The sequence below is a fragment of the Lotus japonicus genome, chromosome 2 (genome assembly GCF_012489685.1).
Source record: "Lotus japonicus ecotype B-129 chromosome 2, LjGifu_v1.2".
Classification (NCBI taxonomy): Eukaryota; Viridiplantae; Streptophyta; class Magnoliopsida; order Fabales; family Fabaceae; genus Lotus; species Lotus japonicus.
Genome location: NC_080042.1, coordinates 89,067,934 through 89,088,876, shown reverse-complemented (window position 1 = coordinate 89,088,876; position 20,943 = coordinate 89,067,934). Strand labels below are relative to the sequence as shown.

The following is a 20,943-nucleotide window of genomic DNA, read 5'->3' as shown; positions in this document are numbered from 1 at the left end:
CTACTTGAAACAAGTCTTATTATATGGGATGAAGCTTCAAAGTTGAAAAAGTATTGTTTCTAAGCTCTAAACGTTACACTTCGAGATTTAATGACGTCGAAAAATGAAGACAAAGCCCATAAGCCTTTTGGAGGAAAAGTAGTAATACTTGGAGGTGATTTTAGACAAATACTACCTGTAATAACTAGAGGAAGCAGACATGAAATCGTCGAAGCTACTGTAAACTCTTTCTCATTGTGGAAACATTGCAAAGTTATGAAATTGTCTAAGAACAAGCGGCTAACCGCAGCTGAGACGGCTGATGAAGCAAAATAAATCAAAGAGTTTGTAGATTGGATTCTTAAAATTGGAAATGGCGACCATCCAGATTCCGGAGCAGGAGACTACGATGTCCAAATCCCGCCAGATCTGCTCATCCCAATTAGTCCTGACCCATTAATGAAATTGATTAAATATACATATCCTGACCTTTCGCACAGAATGAAAGACCCTCAATTATTTCAAGATAGGGCAATATTGGCCCCTACACTAGAGGCTGTTGAAATGATAAACACTTACATCTTGGGATGATAGCTGCACCAGAACATGAATATCTGAGCTCCGACTCTGCCTTGCGATCTGATGACGATTCTGAAATCCAAGGTGAGTGGTTTACCACATAATTTTTGAACTACACTAAAAGTTCAGGAATGTCAAACCACAAACTTTTATTGAAAGTTGATACTTCAATCATGCTTTTGAGAAATATAGACCAAGCAGCAGATTTATGCAATGGAACCAGGTTAATTGTGGATGAACTTGGTGAACGTTTTATTGGTACAACTGTTATCATGGGAAAAAATGTCAATGACAAAGTGCACATTTTAAGAATGGACTTGGTTCCTTCTGATTCCAAATTTCCAATTAAATTCAGAAGAAGACAGTTTCCAATTGCAATATGCTTTGTTATGACCATAAACAAGAGCCAAGGACAAACACTATCTCAGGTTGGACTCTTCCTTCCAAGGTCCGTCTTCACTCATGGTCAGTTATATGTAGCTCTTTCTAGAGTACGCTCAAGAAAAAGGTCTTAAACTTTGTATATTCGATGAGGCGGGCAACAGGCAAACAACATACCAGTACTGTAAATGTAGTGTTTAAGGAAGTTTTTGGAAATGTTTAATGTACACAACACAATTACAATTACAATTATTTATTTCATTTTTCTCTTAATCTATCTTTACAGGGTTGCCTTATACAAAAATAGCTTATTTATTTATTACTCCCTCTGTTCCTATATATAAGTCACAAATAACTAATTCTCTTAGATTAAGAAAAGTAGTTAAGAGTGATAAATTTGTAAAGAAAATGATTTACTTTCCTAGATTACCCTTATTTACTTTCCTATAATTTTATCTTTCCAAGTTAATAATTCTAAAGTTTATTATCTCTTTCATAATAAATATGAGGTGAACTTGGAAAAAAATTATTTAATGTTTTCTAGATATTAAAAAGTGACTTATATTTTGTAACAAATTTTTTTTCAAAAAAAGTGACTTATAATAGGGAACGGAGGGAGTAAAATATTACAACATAAAATTTCCGTGCAACGCACGGGTTACGGAACTAGTAGAGCATTATTGGGTATTCAAATTAGTTATTTTACGAAATAAACTAACGTCGTAAATAGCCAATTGGTGTGATTGGTCAATTTGATATTGTATTATATTTTGCGGTTTTGGGCAAAAATCCAGAACTGTCTATAATACAGAGTCATTTGGACCAGTTCTTCAGCATGGTGATAATTTACAAAGCTTTACACCTTAAATTAAGTGAATTATTACAGGAACCTATGCACCGACAACACGTAAAATAAAAATAAGTCACAATTGATAAATTCATTTTGAAACAGTACTCTCAAAGCTTTATTTCACCAATTAAGTATAGCTAGAAGGAGTTCATTTTAACCCGTGAGTGATTGTTCAAATAGTACATGTTAAATCGTTTAAGCAAGATATCAATTTTAAGTATTGTGTATCAAAAATAATTACTAAATGATTTAGACCCATAAAAATATAGATACTCCTAGTTAGAACGGACCTAAATGCTATGTTCGGTTGGGGGAAGGAAAAAGGAAAAAACAAAGCCAAAGACCTAAAAATCTGGTTACAATATAATTGTGACGATATTTGTCTAAAAATGGTATTATTCTAAATTAATTTTAGTCCATGAAACTCATTATAAAAAGCATGTCGGACATTTAGAGGATAAGTGACAGGGAAGCAGAATCCAAAAGATTCGTCAACAATTAATATTTCTTTATAAAATTCAATTTTCATCGATAAAAAGAGTAAATTAAGACGGTGAGCAGGGTGATATTTAGTGGCTGCTAGTTGTTCACCCCAAAATGACTTAAAATGGTTCCAAATTAATTTTCACTAAAGTAATTTCTTATCAATAAAAACTAAAAAGTATGTGTGGAATTTTTCCTACTGTAACAAAAAAAAAAGTATGTGTGTGGTAAAACTTTGAACATCAATTCAATAAATAAATTATTAGTTGTGTGATTTGATATTTCCAGGTTGCATGGTATGCTATGATGTGGGAAAGAGTAGAGGATTACGGTTCCTCCAATTATTTTGCGTCCATAAATGTCTCTTGGACATGGTCGAGCGACAAGAAACGCAACCTCCATCTCCAATATTGAAGCTGTTACAGCCATGGTGATGGCCACAAAGCCACATGCAGCTCTTTTGGCAAGCCCTGGCATGGGCCACCTCATACCTACGGTGGAGCTTGGGAAGCGCCTTCTCACTCACCACGGCTTCGACGTCACCATCTTTGTCGTCACCACCGATTCCTCAACCACAACCTCACAAACACTCCAACAAACATCAAACCTCACCGCCCTCAACATCGTTGTACTGCCTCCCGTTGATCTATCCACAAAACTCGTACTCGATCCTTCTGTAGGAACCCAGATTGTGCTTACAATACTGGAGTCTATACCCTTACTACGCTCTTTCTTTCTATCCATGAAACTTCCACCTTCAGCTCTTATAGTGGACCTCTTCGGCACAGTAGCTATTCCCCTCGCACGTGAGCTTGGCATGTCAACCTACATCTTCTTAGCCACAAGTGCTTGGTTCTCCGCTGTCACAATCTACCTTCCATTCATGGACAAGGAGATGGAAGAAAGGCACGCTTACAAGCATGAACCGCTTTTCATTCCGGGTTGTGAACCGGTTCGGTTCGAAGACACGCTAGAATCGTTCTTATCACCGGACGGCCCCATGTATCAGCTGGGTTACCTGCCAGTAGCAAAGGAGGTAGTTTCGGCGGATGGGATTCTGATAAACACGTGGCAAGATCTGGAGCCTGCAGCCACGAATGCAGTGAGGAAACATGAGATTTTAGGACGGTTTAGTAATGGACCAGTGTATCCGGTTGGACCGCTGGTGAGAACCGTTGGGTTGAAACCGAAGCATGGGGAAGATCAAGATGAGGTTTTGTGTTGGCTTGACAAGCAGTCGACTGGGTCAGTGATTTACGTGTCGTTTGGGAGTGGTGGGACCATGTCAAAGGGTCAGATTAGGGAAATCGCTTTGGGGTTAGAGTTGAGTCAACAATGGTTTATTTGGGTTGTGCGCCCGCCAGTTGAGGACGATGTGAGCGGCGCATTTTTTGGATTGGAGAATAAAATTACGTCGGTTTACTTGCCGGAGGGGTTTGTAAAGAGGACACATAAGGCGGGGGTGGTAGTCCCGATGTGGGCTCCGCAGGCTGAGATCCTGGAACATCCCGCCACTGGTGGTTTTGTGACCCACTGTGGTTGGAATTCCGTGTTGGAGAGTGTGTTGAACGGTGTGCCAATGGTGGCGTGGCCGCTTTACTCGGAGCAGAAAATGAATGCTTTCATGTTGTCGGAGGAGCTTGGGGTGGCAGTGCGAGTGAAGGAGGCGGAGGAGGAGGGTGGAGTTGTATGCAAGGAACAAATAGCGGACTTGGTTAGAAGAGTGATGGTGGGTGAAGAAGGCTTGGGCATGAGGGCTAGAGTTAAGGAGCTCAAACTGAGTGGAGACAAAGCTTTGTCAAAGTTTGGGTCTTCCCACGAGTGGCTTTGTCAAATGACCAAAGACTGCGAACTTCATCACAAGTTTTCAACGGCAAAAGTGTGAGGTGCGCGCTTATTAATTCGGCGATCATACGAATTCACGGAGTTTTGCACTTGAATCGTTCTTTCTAGATCTTTATAAATCTACATCTTTCTTCTTATGCTTGAATTAATTTTATTTCTTTACGTTTTAGTTCAGCTCAATTTTGTATCGTTTAGTTTAGCAATCATGCACTCCTTTAATGAGAGGAAAAACTCTCTAGTTATTGGAATATGAAATAGCGAGTGAAAATGTGTGTTGCACTGCAATGCACGTTTATAATTAAGTTAACAACAAATATTTGTGTATACTTAATAGGTGAGATATAAATTATACACAGAAATATGAAGGGTTTGAAAGATATATGAGACATAATGTGATAAAAGTGATACTTTTTTTTTGGTATATCGAAAAGATAAATTGCACTCGCCAGGAATCGATCCCTGGATCTCCCCCTACCCAACCCACATATGTTCCTCAGCTTCTACCACTTGAGTTATCATATAGGGACTAAAAATGATGTCTTTAAGTGTATATACTTTGAAGTGATACATTTTTTTATATGGCAAATATAATTGAAGTGGTATACGTATGATGAGATATTATAAGGTTGACCATGGTATAAGTGGTGAATCTGGGAAACCATTATATATTTAATTCAGAGGCTTCTTTTATGTCGGTGAATTTCAAATTAAATGACTTCAGTATCATCTGTATTATTATATATTATTTCACCTATTTCTCTATCTTCTCTTTTTATCTCACACTTAGTGTTAGCGGAAATGAGAGGTGTAAAATTCTAGAAAAAAAAACTTCCATATTTTTTATGGTTATTGCTTTCTCTTATAAATTACACTGGAAAACTTTGATTTGAATAGAGGAATTCATATTAAAATAAAAGGAAAATTAAGTAGAGAGAAAACAGTTTTATTGCTTTCGTCTTTGGTCAATGTCCCGTGAAAATTCATGTTCTATGTCATGTCGAGATGTGACTCAGTTTTTGTTGGGATTGTGTGGCTTACTCCTCGCCGCATCTAGATCCCCGATTATGTTGGTCATTTGGTGCTTGATCAGGGATTTGTTACTTGTGAATGTTTCATTTTGATTCCAATGTCTTTTATGCTGCTCCCTTGATTGGATTTATGAAGCAAGTTTTTTTTTAAAGATGGCGCAAGCTCGGTTTTAGAATTTGCTTTGTTAAATTGGGGACTATGCTCACATTGTTATATGATGTTTGTAGTACTATTGACCTTTTGCTATCTAATAAAAGTTTGTTCTTTCTAAAAAAATACTTTATATTTTTTTTGGTTACAAAAAAAAATACTTTAAATTTAATTACAAGTTTCTAAATAAGAATAACTTATAAAGTCAATAATTATTATTTTTACAAATTTATGACTAATAATTATTTTCATCAATCCTAAAGAATTATAGATAAAAGTTTTTTTTTTTTTTGAAATGTATATTAGATAAAAGTAACTCCGGTGCTAATGGTGCTAATTAATGGCATAGATGATGTTTTAATTGACAGATTCAAATTTCTTAGTACTAGGCGTATTCTCCGAATCAACTACACTTGGGCTTTCATAATGCTATTATGCGAGCGGTTTAATTTCAGAAACTTCATTTGATAGCCATGCTAGGATTATCTCATGAAATCGTATGATCGTGTCATAATGTTATTTTGAAACACACGGCAGATTTTTTGAATATTAATGAAGAGACACGAAGTTTTTTATGACATAATGAGTATTTAACTACATTAAATGTTGACCGTAAAAAAAAACTACATTAAATGTTAATGATTCTATTACGTCCATAAATTTCTCTTGGTCATGGTCGAGATATACTGAAAAAATAACAAGAAGCGAAAATCAGTCCGTAAGAGAAATTCAACTGTCAACACAACAACATCCTCCATCTCCATTGAAGCTGTTACAGCCATGGTACCCTCAAAGCTACATGCAGCTCTTCTAGCAAGCCCTGGCATGGGCCACCTCATACCCACGGTGGAGCTAGGGAAGCGCCTCCTCACTCACCACGGCTTCGACGTCACCATCTTCGTCGTCACCACCGATTCCTCAACCACAGCCTCTCAGATACACCAACAAACATCCAATCTCACCGCCCTCAACATCATCCTATTGCCTCCGGTCGATCTATCCACAAAACTCGCGCCCGATACTTCTTTGGGGGAACAAATTGGGATAATGATGGGGGAGTCCATCCCCTCACTACGCTCGTCCTTCCTATCCATGAAGTCTCCTCCGTCAGTCCTTATCGTGGACCTCTTCGGTACTGCTGCTTTTCCCCTCGCACGTGAGTTCGACATGTCAACCTATGTCTTTTTAACTACCAGCGCCTGGCTATCCGCGGTTACCACCTACCTTCCTTTCATCGACAAGGAAATGACTGAAAGGCACGCTAACAATCGCGAACCGCTTTTCATTCCTGGTTGTGAACCGGTTCGATTCGAGGACACTCTTGAACCGTTCTTATCACCTGGCGAGCCCATCTACGCGAATTATGTGGCAGTAGCGAAGGAGATAGTGTCTGCTGATGGGATTTTGATGAACACGTGGCAAGACCTGGAGCCTGCAGCCACGAATGCAATTAGGGAATTTGAGATTTTAGGAAAGTTTACTAATGGACCAGTGTATCCGGTTGGACCGCTGGTAAGAACAGTCGAGGTGAAACCGGTGCATGAAGAGAACGAGGTTTTGCGCTGGCTTGACAAGCAACCAGTTGAGTCGGTGATTTACGTGTCGTTTGGGAGCGGTGGGACCATGTCAGAGGAACAGATGCGGGAGCTTGCTTTGGGGTTAGAGCTGAGTCAACAACGATTTGTTTGGGTTGTGCGCCCTCCGGTTGAGGGCGACGCGAGCGGCGCATTTTTCGGAGTGGCCAGCGACGGTAATGAAACGACGCTGGATTACTTGCCTGAGGGGTTCGTTAAGAGGACACGTGGGTTGGGCTTGGTGGTTCCCATGTGGGCCCCGCAGGCTGAGATTTTGGGACACCCTGCTACTGGTGGTTTTGTGACGCATTGTGGTTGGAATTCCGTGTTGGAGAGCGTTCTAAACGGTGTCCCAATGGTGTCGTGGCCGCTTTATGCAGAGCAGAAAATGAATGCTTGCATGTTGTCGGAGGAGCTTGGGGTGGCAGTGCGAGTGAAGGTTACGGCGGAGCAGGAGGGTGGAGTTGTGTGCAAGGAACAGATAGCAAACTTGGTTAGAAGAGTGATGGTAGGTGAAGAAAGTGTTGCCATGAGGGTTAAGGTTAAGGAGCTGAAACTAAGTGGGGAGAAAGCCTTGTCAAAATCAGGGTCTTCTCACGAGTCGCTTAGTCAAATGACCAAGGACTGTGTATCTCGTAGTGCTTAATTAAGTGATTCTACAGCTAATTATTTTATTGATTAGCGAGTTTGCTCTTTTTAATTCTTAAGAAATCTATTTTTCTTTTTGGTGCTCAAATATTATTTCTTCAAAGTGGAATATGAATTTACAGTAAAAATATTTTTACTCTCTAATTTCGCTAACAAAAGGGATGTATCAATAGCAAAAATATTTTGTTAACACTTTATTTTATTTTATTGTTATATCAAGAGATAGATCATAGGATAAAAAGAAATGAAAGATATGATAAGTAATATCATAAAAATGGTTTTTTGAAGAAAGAGAAAAAGTAAAATAAATTGAGCAAAAATGATCCGTTTAAAAATGAAGTGAAGTGTTAGAAATGAAGAATGTATGATGATGATCAGTGGTGATCATGATATGAAATATTGGATATACTATTAAAATTGAATTGAATAGAGCGAGTAGATCGAAATCCATGATTTACTATATAATATATTGATTTTCTTCTAGTAACTCAGTTGCATGAGTCACGATGGTTGTCCCATCATTTTAATTTTATAGGCAAATAATTTACTTCGAATAGTTTGTCTATATATTTGACTATTGCAATTAAATGTTTACAGTTCAATTTCTTACTGAGAAAAAGGATGATACACCGACGGTGTAAAGTTTTTTTACACCGTCAAACAATCAGATTTTAAGGATGTGCCTTGTCAATTAATGAAATTAAATAAAAAGAGAAATTTTCTCATATCATTGAAATCTGATTGGTTGACGGTGTCAAGTTAATAGAAATTAAACTCTTTCTTAATTAGCTACTTTATGTTTCCACTTTTGTAACATTATCATGGCCAATACCTTCAAAAGAAACAAAAACATGATCATACCATTATGTGGTTGACATGCATTGGCTCTAATTTGAAAACCAGTTTCATTTTCTTTTAGGCTTAATAGCTCGTTTGGTCCCTCACTTTTCACGATTTTACGCTTTTAGTCCCTCTAGAAAAAAATTAACAAAATTAGTCCCTTACATTTACACACTTTTGCTGTTTTAGTCTAAATAGAAATCATTTTTGCAAACAAATAAGTAATGTGGAGGACTAAAGTGCTAATTTTTTCATTGGGGACCAAAAGTACAAAAATGTGATAAGTGAGGGACCAAAAGAGCTATTAAACCTTTCTTTTATTGCTAAATATAAGTTGGCAGCGGAATAAACCAACTATTAGTGCGTTTGAATGTTCATTGGGTTTGTTAACATTATATTAGCATAAGTTGCATATGTTTTTTGAGTTGTGGGGTCCGGGACAATGGAAGAGCAAGGTTGCTTTTGAGAATTCCAAACAGACATAAGTTAGATATGGGTAGGAAAGTGGAGGCGTCCACACCAGAGATGAAGGTGGTGGAGGTGGTAGCAGCAAAGATCGAGATAGGGACTGTATCTGGATCGAATAAGTGGTGAATAGAGGTTTGGCTTGACGGTGTCGGGACTGAGATCACGAAAAGCCTGATGAGAGGTGGGCGATGGTAGCCAACGACAAAGGGTAGGTGAACAATGTTGGCCTAAAGATAGGAGAAAAAAAAACTCACTTATTTAGGTAACAAAACCACCTAATGTGGTAGAAAAATTAGATAATATGACAGTAACCCACCTATTGTGGGGAAAGGAACCTCCTTAGTGGAGGAAAATGGGAACCCCTGAGGGCGAGATGCCCTAAGGAGGCGGCGACTCAAAGCAAGGAGAAAAAGTGCCTTAGCAAAATAGAGAAGAGAGGACACGGGAAAAAGTTTTTTTTAGAGCTTAAATGAAATCAGACTAAAGGGAATTTTTTTGGGTCAAAAGGGATAAAAACATACTAATATGTACCCAAAATTATATTCTTAACACTACTATTTTGTTTTGTCCGAGTTCTTTTTTTTTTCTTTTTCAAACATCCTTCATTAAAGGGACTCAACCCAAAGAAAGAGACATAAAAGCCCAGCAGCTAATAAAACATTGGTCGTAAAAAAAAAAACTAATGTAACACGACTAAAATCCATAAGAAAAGAGAACGCACAAAAGCAACACGTGAATAATAAAATCCATATGATTAATTGTAATCACTCACAACTAAAAACCAAAAACCACTGGTGTCCTCCACCATCATCAATTGAAAGAAGAAAAATCCATCTAAGTATCTAACCCCAACAATTGAGCTTGCATTTAGAGATCAATGTTGCGATACTCCCCTGAATTAGACCAACAACGCCACCATCTAGAAGTTTTATTATTGAGCCAACACGTTAATATTGAAAAGGCTATGGAGATCCTTGGGAGGATTAATAATTTTACCACCATTTGGAGCTCGTCTTCTGAAGATAACTGGCAAGAGCACATAGTCATTGTTTTTAAAAACTTTGCATTCTTCATAATATATGCAGCAAACCGGAAATCATCTTCAATGTTTAAAATAGAACCAATAAAACATGTTCTGAGATGTGATGAAACACATTCCGGAACAGGAACAATTGAATATTCCTCTGTCTCAATATAGCTATGTTTCTCCAAAGAGCGCTGTTAATCATAATAGACAAACTTAGTTTTACAAAATACAAAATGTTAGAAATAGAATTAACAAAAATGATCCTAAAGACTCAACAAACCTTCTTGATGACAAGATTTTGAAGCCTTGGACAATGATAAAGCATTCCTAGTACGGTAGGCCATCCAGAAAAGGGAATACAATTAAATACAAATTCAAGGTGGATTAAGTTCGGAAACTTGGGAGAGGAGAAATATTCCTTGAAGCGCCTGAAGTACTGAATGACACAATAACAATCTATAAAAATATAATACAGATTTCTAATATATAGATAGGACTAGAAAATTCTAGATAATAGACTAATTAAAATTTGGTTTACAATTCTACACATTAAAATTTTAGCACATAAAAAAGTTATAATAAACTGTTGTAAAAACATGTTCTTGCTCATAGTGTCATATTCATGATCATCTATATACCTGAGGATTAGGTATGCATGGACGTAAATGTGCTTTCACCAAGTTGGAGGTTTTGGTCCCTACAACATGGACAGATCTTGAACTGGATGTATCTGCAACATATAAATCCTCAAGAATGGGTGCACCATTGAGAAACTTCCTGTAATCCTCTTTTTCATTATGGAAACAAACCTTGAACAAGTGAAGACTTTTGAGCAAAGGAAGATCAACCGAGGAAATTTTACCCACCTTACTTATCCTACTCAGTTTTAAGCACACAAGGGTTTGGCAGCGGAAGATGTTGGGCAACAAGGTGGCGCAACTAGTTGTGTAGGTAGATTTCGAGACCCTCAACATCGCGCTTCCATTTGGCGGCTTCGATGTCAAGCCTGATGAGAGGTTCAAGTAAATTACAGACCACTAATTTTTTTGTGGATTGGTCCTGCCCGCGTGGAATGAGTGAAACTGCGTCACGAACAAAGTCACAGACCTCGTGTTCGTCCTGTGGGCTGCCTTCATAGCAAACATTGAGAGAGGCAAATGAGCAGCAAAGTGAGATCCAGCGCTTGGAAAGAATGGTGGTGGTGAATGCGAGTTTAGTTGGGAGAAAAGAGAATATGTGACATAAAAGTTCATCCGGTAGGGCACTAATCCTATCAGCCATCCTCTTTCTCACAAGTGCATTGAGTTCAGAGCCCTAAGTTCTTATATAGGAACTAGTGAGTCATGGTTTTATAAAAAAATAATATGTGAATTTATGATTGATTTGCTTTAAAATAAGAGCAAACAAAACAAAATTTGATTTGAATTTGGAAAAACTTGTCATGTGAAATCCTGTTGTTAGCTAGCGTTAGATTATCGTATTCAAGAGAGTTAGGATTTTTATTTAATTTATAGAGATGCTATTTTATTTGTGAAAAGATTTTAAAAATCTTGGCATGCATTTAAGAGTTTATTACCTCTATAGAGTTTTTTTTTATAAGCAAATGAAATATATTAAATTGAAGTACAAAGGGTACTTCAACCCATATTACCTCTAGAGTGTCTCTATTTAAAGAATCACTCAACTCATTTTTTTTCTTTTTTTTCTTTCTTTAAGTAAATGGGAAAATGTCTCAACCCTAATTTAGATGTAAGGGTAGATATGTTTTTTTGGTTATGTCATATACGCAAGCACTACAAGCAAATTTCTTCTATACAAGGGAAACCATTCATCTTAAATGCCCCACCTGACACATGGCTAGATTCAATAACGAGCCGTCAAGCAAGAAACAATCTTCGAATTAAACTTTTGTCCACTTACATCTGTACTTGTGGTTCTTCATTTTCAGCTACAAGGTTCATCTTATTTAGACTAAGAGTTCGATGATAATAAAACTACAAAGGAAAATTAAAAAAAAAAACTGATGTGGTGTTTGGTAGGAAATTCAACATTATAGACCTTATAAAGAGCAAGAATCAATTTATATGCAGTATTACGCCGTAGTAAAGTCAATTATTAACTTTTCCAAACTCACAACACAGCTCACACACCTACAGGTTCAGTGGCTTTCTTGAGCCATTCATTTTCAGCTGCATCATCCAAATGTGGTTGCAAAATATCCCTACATCTGGAGTGATAAGAGTTCAGCCAATTTATCTCATCAGGCGTTAGAAGGTTCAGGTCAATCAACTTCGTTTGATATGGTGCCTGGACGACAAAAATCAAAAAGCACTTGATGAAATACCATGAGGAATAATATTCTACTGTCATGATAAAATTCTCCAATTTTAAATACCACAATACAAATGCAAAGGCCAGAACTTAGAGTGAATAGTTGAATGAAGTGTAAAATATTCTATATTTTATATTTCAAAAGTAAACATCCAACTGAAATAAGCTAAACACATACTAATACAGATTATAACTTACCCAGGTAATATGCTCAAAAGATAAGTAACCCTTATCACCAAAATTGAATTTTGTATCAGCCTCGTTGATTATAAGCACATTCTCCAATCTTATTCCAAATGCTCCATCTTCATAGTAACCAGGCTCTGAAAAACAAATTCCAACGCATGGTTCAGAAGCAGAACCCAACATATGCGGCCTTTGTAATGACCAGAACTAAAAATGATACAGAACAATCAAATGCAAAAATAATATGATAGAAATGATGTGTGAATCTCAATTGCACATCCACTACAATGTTATGGTACTAACCATCTGTAACAGTCATGGAAGATTGCAACGGTACATTCCGAGGTTTGAAACTGATTAAATGAGGTCCTGCAGAACTTATGTTGTATTAATTTAAATTCTCATTTTGTATTGACTTCAGGAAAAAGAAAAAAACTTGATTACACGATCAAAATCAGCAATAAGGGATCCATGATAGTTCCTCAATACCTTCATGAACATTCAGGTAGGACCCAATACCATGACCAGTACCATGTCGATAATCAAGACCATTCTTCCACAAAGGAATTCTAGCAAGTATATCAAGGGCATGACCTGAAATTATTTCACAAAAAAAGGAAATGAGTAGCTAAGTTGGATGTGAGAAACCAAGACTAATCAATTATACTCAGAATTTGACAAATAAAAATTGTGAAATTTCGTTATACCATTTGTCCCATTAGGAAACACAGCATTCCCAAGAGCAATGTGACCCTTTAAGACCTGCGCCAAGCTCAGCAAATCAAACATGATATAAAGCCCCGATAGAAATAAAATTGGGAAAGCGAAATAATATTTGAGTATGATTGGATACGTTCAGGTTGGTGACTAACTAGCAGTGTTGTTAATTGGGGATAGCGGGACATGGCGGAAAGCCAAAATCCCGCCATTCATGACAAATAATGGCGGAAATATGGCGGGCATATCGGCCATAGCGGAAAGCCGAAAAACCGCCATGGCGGATATTTGATAACACTGCTAACTAGCAGTATTATTTCTGTTTACAAGATATTAAATATTAATAAAGCATTTTCCTTCCCAAAAAAAACGCTTCATGGTAAAGTTTTGAAACTATGTAACTTGTAGAAAGAGCAAATAAAAGCACATACCGCTGTATAGCATGCTTTCTCATGGGCCGAAGGTTTCCCAAAATGAACTGTTCTTGTAATATCAGTTGTTCCATCTAGATACTTTTAGAAACACCACCACCAGTTATCAGTATACAGAGGTGGAGATCATGATTATCATATATGATAATATGAAAACCATAAAATTTCACCAATAAAAAATATTATCCGCAGACTTCAGTTAAAAATCCTAGACAGACCTGGGCACCAGAATCAAAAAGATAAATTTTATCTGGATCAAGCTCGGCACATGTTTCAGCTTTTGGAGAATAATGAATAACAGCGCCATTGGGACCAACAGAGGAAATAGTAGGGAAACTCAATCCTCTGAAATGCTGAAAACATAAAGGAAAAAAATTCTTAGGATTGAACAGACTGTCATACTCTTGAAACATGCATGTGTATATGAACATCTACTTCAAAACCTTCATATTCCATTGAGTTAAATAAGAAACAAACATTTCTCCTCATTACTTTAACTCCAAACAGACCAAACCTTATATATTTAAGCAAACGCAGTAAAATGATGTTCGACACTTCGACTAAGTTGCAGAAAGGCATAATTTCACTTTCAATCTCTCTACTATATAGCTAATATGTAATTTTTATCCTATAATATTTTTTAAAGTGAACTTTATCCCTCGAATTTTGTAACCATTACAATTAAGTTCCTCCATCATTTTTCTTTTACTTAAAGTTAGAACTCTCAAAATTCTCATTTTCTTTTAAGTTTCAAAAACTGAATCAATTAATCATTTTAAACATTCTTTGACTCAACTTACCAACAAAAACATTCAATTTCAGACGAAATAAATAAATCTCAAATTCCCCCTTTTCAACTCCTAATCATATATCCTACAAAATACTTCAAATTTAATCAAATGTCCACTAATTTTTTTACTTTTGAACTTTACAATTATACCAAATCCCAAGTCTATAACACAATCAAAAAGTCAAAACATTTAAATAGAAAATAAAATTTTGCGGACTTTAGATAGAGGAAAATTGATATTAAGACCCAATTTGCTTATTTTTTAAAAAATAGAGCAACTTGATTAGCTCAATAAAACTTGAGACCAAAATCACAAACAGTCCAAACTGAGACACCAAAAGTGCAATGCAGTCATTCAAAATCGATATTAATTAATATGTGATTCCTACAAGTTATATGCCAAAACTAGTCATACTCATAATGGTTCAAGTCTACCTTATATGCAGAATCTGCATACAAACTATAAGCAATAGCTTAAAATGTAAGCCACTACTTCTATCCAATGGGCTTATCAGACTCTATGGAGGACTCTAGTTATTAATAAGCACATTAGAAAACAAAATCACTTCGAAAATATATCAAGGGCAAGAGAGATGCTTATAAGGGGGAATTATAATCAACTGTGAAATAGCTTCAGATTTTTGTAAAATAAATAAAAAAAATCACTTTTTCACAACCTTAAAAATAAATCATTTTTAAGCCATAATCTTTGCCATCTTTCCACAAGTGTTTCTTTCTTGAACAGAAACTTTTTGGTACAAAAAACTAAGCCAAATAAATACATTTTTAAATGATTTAGTTAACTCCACCTTTTTTGATGCTCGAAAACCTTCAAGCTTGTCACTTACAGTCACCTCAGTTAATTTCAAGGACTGCCTGCAATGATTTGAAAAAATTCAGTAAGTATACTTTTTGACTCATTTCGGAGGATATGGAGCTAATTATTGCAAAAGACATGCCCAACCTCTGAATAATTATAAAAAACATCACTGTTAAGAAAGGTTAAAAACGACTCAACTTCTCTAAAAGAATATTTTGATAAAGGGTGTGTTAATTTTCTAAAAAACTTCAACACCCCCTCAGGGAGGCTTTTTGTAAATAAAGTTAACCTGCTAACCTTCTCTCATCTTCCACAAGTTTAAACAAATAATGAACATGTTAAAGTTTAGGTGATGAAGCCCAGATACTTCAAAATTTCTAAAGCATCAATGTTGTATCCGTAACAGATACTGATACGCTTAAGATACTCCTAGATATGTATTCAAGAAATATCCTCCCAATTTTTTAAAAAAAAAAATTATTATCTGATACGTTAGGGATACTCCTATACATTTGGGATACAACTTTTAATGCAACCTGTTAGAAATATTAAATAAAAGCATTCATGTATTTTCACCCAACAACTTAAGCTTTTGGGCATTTCATGTTTGAGATGATACTTACGACAGTTCCTCTTTTTTCACAGTATTCCCCTCTGAGAAGTAACCAGATGCTCCAAAAATATCCTGCATCTGCACATTGAACCAAGCTTTCGTGTCATAATTGACACCTAAGAGCTTATTGCATATTTGTTGGACAAAGAAGAAAATAATATATTGCAAGAAGAGACTAAATGCCGTCATCCAAAAAATAAAGATATATAGAGACATAAGATCCAAATACAAACCTGCTTATCCAACCAGACAAGATATTGCACAACAGCTGCACCATCCCGAATATGTGCCTGTTTTAACCCCTCCAACTCCACCGGGTTCTACAAGTATTAGATAGATAAACAGTGAGCTAAACGTTATGTCATAAAAAGGTAAAAGTTTTTTTCTAAGATACGTGTAAAAATTATCAACTTAATTGCTGACACATTTTTCTCCTCTTCCTTCTAAAATAATAAACTGGTTAGCCAACCAGAATAGTCTTTCAGATATAAGAATCAAATTGAGACTTCCTAAATTTTCATGGATGCTTGGTTTTCAAAAGCTCCACACCAACTTATGTACTACCACAAAAATCAAATGGCTTTAGACGAGTATAAGCATACAACCTTCAAAGCTTTTGCAAGAGCCAAAGGTGATTGCTGCAAGAGAACTGTATCAGGGTTCAATTTTGAATACACTGCATAACAGCATGAACCTGGATCAGCCCATATGAGGTTGTTACTATTTTCTTTTGCCTGATGTTTGCCGTTTACACTCTTATTGGTTTCACTGACAAATTTTTCAGCCTGCTTTGTAATTTCAGCTAGAGTATCTTTGGCAGTAGATGTAGTATCAAGCTCATCCGTTGCAAGCAATGCAACATCAAAGCTTACTGCTGTGTACTCTCGAATTTCAATTCCATTCTCCTCCAAATGAGACTTTACCTGGCACAAAAATCAATTTTCAATAAGATTAGTATCTTCAAAGTTGCACCTTCAACCCGGTCACATAAATCATTAACCAAAGTATTGGTCGATCAACCAAAGTAAATAAACTTTGATATAATTCAACCATAATGTTTTCATTGGTTTAAATGAGTAGTATAGAGCAGTCTGAAATCAAATCCTTATCATATCATTCTTATTACATTACATAATATATTAAAGGCAGACTTTTTTATCATGGTCCAGGTACAATATAGACGTGAAGTAACTCCATATTGTATAGTTCTAGAATTAGTTTTGGCACTTCCACAGACATACAAGAAACAGGCTGGAACATATTCAGAGCTGATGAGACATTACTCAAACTGACCTCAGCTGACACCTTACGCTTGTCCACATAAAGGAAAGCAGAATTGGATGTCACAATAGCAAATGCATGAACAACGGGACAGTATGCCACATCATTTCCACGAATATTATACAACCATGCAACCTGTAGAATAAAATAATAAGAAGAAATTAATCTTAAAAGGGATGAACATGAGGCAGAAAATACCCTTAAAACTCAGATGACATAGAAGAAAAAAGAGAAGTTATTAAAAGGATACACTCACTTCATCAAGTGATGTGAAAATTATCCCCCGAGCTTGCTCCTGTACAAGCTTTTTTCTCAAATCTTTCAATTTATCTGCAACAGAGCGACCTGCAAATTTTAATGGTTGTACAACCACAGCATTAATCTCGGCCGGTGGGCGATCTGCCCATACTTCATCAACCAAGTTTTTTGTTGTCTGAACCAGCTTCTGCTGTTTTTCGGCAAAAGAACGCTCCCATCTTTGGGCAGTATCAATTGAAATGCACCAAGGATCAACCCCGATGGATGCTTCTTTTAGCAAGTTCTAGTGAATGGAAATGACTTATTAGTTAGATAACCCACATAGTAAAATCCCAGATATAGTCTAATCATGAAATGAATAGAAAATGGACATGAATGCGGCCAGAAGGATCCAGCACATAACCTTCATTCAAAAACATAAGTTTATCATCGGGCTTTATGAACAGGATTTTTTTAAATGACTAATAATATCAAAACTTATTCCTATTTTAACATGTCTATCTCTTAGAATTTTAAATTTTCCGTTATTTCTATACCTATCCTTCTTTACTTAAATTCAAAAAAAAAAATATCCTTCTTTACTTCACTTCAAAACCCTTATTTCTTTTTCTTTTATTTTTTTATATCACTTATGCTAGTACTTCTAACTTCTAAGGACAAGCTACTTGTGCCTAACATATCATTAGTGCCAAGACGTAGACAGATAATTCTTGACCCAAGCTGTAATATCATGTTTTGGTGAGTGAACAATATGAAAAATATCATTCACTAAATTTTAGGCATTTGTCATAATAATTATCAATAACACACATATATATATCAAAGAGTTTTTTTAAAAGCTCACATCAGCCATCCAGGTGTCCACAGCAGGATCTTCACCAATGCGCATTAGCTTCCACTCATCACTAAGTTGTTGTTCAGCCTGCAAAAAGTAGCGTCCATCGGTCCACAGCAGTGCTACATCCTTAGTTATAAGTGCCAAACCTGAATGCCAATTTTAAAAGATAAAGACAAACAAGACAAAAAACACTTCATTGATGTTATCATGTTAAAAACTTGAAATACACAAGACCATCGCATAGCTATTTAGCAAACAAAATTGAAATTCAACAACAGACTCAAATTCCATCTTATATCAGGGACTAACCCTCCGGTCCTAGAATTCCCATCCAGTGATTATTACATGCATTCCATAGCAACCAAAATACTCCCATCCCCAGGCCGATTTAAAACAAAGCACGCTGATCATTAGTCATTAACCATAAGGCTAGCAACAAACCGTAACCCTTTTTCAAGCTTATAGAAGCAAAAATTGTTTTACGGAAACCGATCACACAACTCGAAAAGGGACTAGAGAATTTTATAGAGTAATTTTTTTGAATTGCTAGAGTGAAGAACACTCCCCCTTAAGTTGGAAATACAAATCAAATGCTCACAGGAAATATCATGAACTGAGATCCCCATAGACTTTGCTAAGATATCTGATATTTGATCATTTGACTTAACAAATTCAGTGATAACTTCCTTAGGAATGACTTTCTCTCACATAAAGTCGAAATCAACTTTAATATGCTCAGCTCTTTCATGGAAAATAGGATTAGAAATTATTTAATATAAAGAGTCCTTGATTATCACGACATAACTTTCATTTGTTGGATGTATCCAAATCTCAACTCCTGAGGTTGCTATATTGAAGTAAGCTCACAGGTAGCTACTGCCCTGACCTAATATTCAGCTAATGGACTAGACCATAGAATATTTTCTTCAGTCCTTCATGAGAAAGTATTTTCACCCACAAAAATACAACCCCATGGAAGAACATATAACCTATCGAATCAACATCACAGTAACCAATATTTAAGTGTCCCTACTTCCATTGTCTTCATAGAGGAATCCTTGTCCAGGTTCCTTAATATAACTCAAAATTAGGTTGCATGAATTGGCTGACTACTTGCATTATAAAAAAAATTATACTCTTGTTAAAGTGAGATAGTAAGCTTTCCAACCAACTTTCTTTGACACCTCACATCATCATAATATAACTCTTCTGATTTGAGAACAATTTATGATTTGGATCCATGTGACTTTCACCGGGTCGACAATCTCGCATACCAATTTCTTTGAGTATGCCTAATGCATAGTTACTTTATGTATGATATGATAATTCCATTACTTGATTAGAACACACCTCAATTTCAAGAAAATCAATACGGTAAATAGTGAAATGTTGAAACTAACAAAGGACTACTTCGGAGTTTGATTCAATCCATTATAAACCCTAAAATCATAGATACTACGATAAATTATATTGACAAACCAAAACAAAAACGCATGAAATGAAATTTTGGATAGAAACTAACCAGCACTTCCAGAGAAGCCAGAGACGAATTCACGACGCTTGTCTCGAGCGGAGACGTATTCACTCTGCAAAGCGCAAAAGGAATCGCAGAAATAGAGAAGAGGTTTCATATTAGCAACATCGAATTAGAGGATAGAAATTGAAACGATGAAATAGTTCGATCTAAGAGTGAAGATGATGATGAAGATGAAGAAGAACCTGGTGATAATCTTCAGAGGGGACAACTAAGGCATCAAGAGGCGGAGAGTGAGACGCCATCAACGACCTCAACGCTGAAAGTGTGTTTTCCATTTTCGGTTTTCCTCAGTCTCGCTCTCGCTGCTTCTGAGTTTTGTTGAGTGATAAATAAATTCAACTGACTTGAATTATATTTATACACAGCGATCTGTGCTATCCACGATAGGATGAAAAGTTAGTGCCTTGTTTGGTTCTTATTTTTAAAGCTTACCGAACGGTGTTCTATTCTAGTATTCTAGTTAAAAGACGAACTTAAAAGTGTTTTTTTATATTTTAACTTAAGTAAATTAAATTCTCTAATCAGCTAACATTGTTAATTATTGAATGGAAAATTAACAGAAAAGCCAAATTTGTTTTATTACTAAAGTTAGAGTAGAGAACTTCAATTGAGTAAAAAAATTATGGGGGCCAAAACCACTCAAATACTATACTTAGAGGATAAATTAAGTCAATACGTTGTATGTTGTATAGTATAAAGTCTGATGAGACTTGTGTGTATTAGGTCTGATAGTATTAGGCCTAATAAGAATTTAATTTTATAACATTTGGTCATGCATTGTATAACTTATCATTTTATTTAAATTAATATAAATTTATATTTAATTAAATATTGAGTAATTATAGATATTATAAAAATGAGAACGGTGTAAGTGAGAGGTAAGAATGGCAGTAGTGACTGAGGTGGTTGTGACAATGGTAGTGTAGGTGATGGTGGTGACTAGTGATAGGAGTAGTAGTTGTAGAAGTGGAAGTGATGATACTGAGTGGTGGCGGTGGTGGAGGGAGGTGATTGTGGCGGTAGTGATAGTGGCAACGACGGTGACGATTGAGAGTGTTGGAGGCGGCGGGGGTAGTGTAGTGGATGGTGTTGGTGGAGAGTATTGTGGAAGTGACAATGTTGTAGCGCAGTGGTGGTGGTAGTGGCTGTGATAGTGGTCATGTCGGAAAGTGGTGGCGGAGGTGGAGGGTGGTGGTGACAATAGCGATGGCAATGGCGAGATTGCGGTGGTTGTACTGGTGGAGGGTGGTGGTGTTGGATTAAATATTTTCATAATTTCATGTAGCTT

General features: G+C 36.2%; 4 protein-coding genes across 4 annotated transcripts; 2 read left to right on the top strand and 2 right to left on the bottom strand.

Annotated features, from left to right (window-relative positions):
• Positions 1 to 2,607: 2,607 nt before the first annotated feature.
• Positions 2,608 to 4,254, top strand: LOC130740752 (UDP-glycosyltransferase 72E1-like). Its single transcript, XM_057593436.1, has one exon. It carries the CDS (start codon positions 2,631 to 2,633, stop codon positions 4,155 to 4,157), a length of 1,527 nt encoding a protein of 508 aa, XP_057449419.1. The 5' UTR covers positions 2,608 to 2,630; the 3' UTR covers positions 4,158 to 4,254.
• Positions 4,255 to 6,061: 1,807 nt separating this feature from the next.
• On the top strand, positions 6,062 to 7,516 carry LOC130737238 (UDP-glycosyltransferase 72E1-like). The gene has a single exon (XM_057588994.1). It carries the CDS (start codon positions 6,077 to 6,079, stop codon positions 7,514 to 7,516), a length of 1,440 nt encoding a protein of 479 aa, XP_057444977.1. The 5' UTR covers positions 6,062 to 6,076.
• An 821-nt stretch (positions 7,517 to 8,337) lies between these two features.
• Positions 8,338 to 10,827, bottom strand: LOC130737237 (putative FBD-associated F-box protein At5g44940). Its single transcript, XM_057588993.1, has 4 exons — positions 10,492 to 10,827; positions 10,134 to 10,289; positions 9,917 to 10,044; positions 8,338 to 8,350 (listed from the first exon to the last, which is right to left on the bottom strand). Exons 1-4 carry the CDS (start codon positions 10,825 to 10,827, stop codon positions 8,338 to 8,340), a joined length of 633 nt encoding a protein of 210 aa, XP_057444976.1.
• Positions 10,828 to 11,730: 903 nt separating this feature from the next.
• Positions 11,731 to 20,013, bottom strand: LOC130740751 (aminopeptidase P1). Its single transcript, XM_057593435.1, has 16 exons — positions 19,838 to 20,013; positions 19,641 to 19,704; positions 18,125 to 18,264; positions 17,279 to 17,563; positions 17,035 to 17,157; positions 16,347 to 16,664; positions 15,975 to 16,061; positions 15,752 to 15,819; positions 15,118 to 15,184; positions 13,737 to 13,871; positions 13,519 to 13,599; positions 13,078 to 13,132; positions 12,860 to 12,964; positions 12,674 to 12,739; positions 12,383 to 12,507; positions 11,731 to 12,160 (listed from the first exon to the last, which is right to left on the bottom strand). The coding sequence occupies exons 1-16, from the start codon at positions 19,928 to 19,930 to the stop codon at positions 11,996 to 11,998; spliced, it is 1,977 nt and encodes a 658-aa protein (XP_057449418.1). The 5' UTR covers positions 19,931 to 20,013; the 3' UTR covers positions 11,731 to 11,995.
• Positions 20,014 to 20,943: the final 930 nt, after the last annotated feature.

Coding starts and splice junctions, on each gene's coding strand:
- LOC130740752 (XM_057593436.1), top strand. CDS start 2,631: ATGTCTCTTGGACATGGTCGAGCGACAAGAAACGCAACCTCCATCTCC.
- LOC130737238 (XM_057588994.1), top strand. CDS start 6,077: ATGGTACCCTCAAAGCTACATGCAGCTCTTCTAGCAAGCCCTGGCATG.
- LOC130737237 (XM_057588993.1), bottom strand. CDS start 10,827: ATGTTGAGGGTCTCGAAATCTACCTACACAACTAGTTGCGCCACCTTG. Junction 10,290..10,491: donor CATGCATACCTAATCCTCAG/GTATATAGATGA, acceptor TGTGTCATTCAG/TACTTCAGGCGCTTCAAGGA. Junction 10,045..10,133: donor AAAATCTTGTCATCAAGAAG/GTTTGTTGAGTC, acceptor TATGATTAACAG/CGCTCTTTGGAGAAACATAG.
- LOC130740751 (XM_057593435.1), bottom strand. CDS start 19,930: ATGGAAAACACACTTTCAGCGTTGAGGTCGTTGATGGCGTCTCACTCT. Junction 17,564..18,124: donor TGGACACCTGGATGGCTGAT/GTGAGCTTTTAA, acceptor TCCATTCACTAG/AACTTGCTAAAAGAAGCATC. Junction 12,740..12,859: donor CTACCTGAATGTTCATGAAG/GTATTGAGGAAC, acceptor TAAGTTCTGCAG/GACCTCATTTAATCAGTTTC.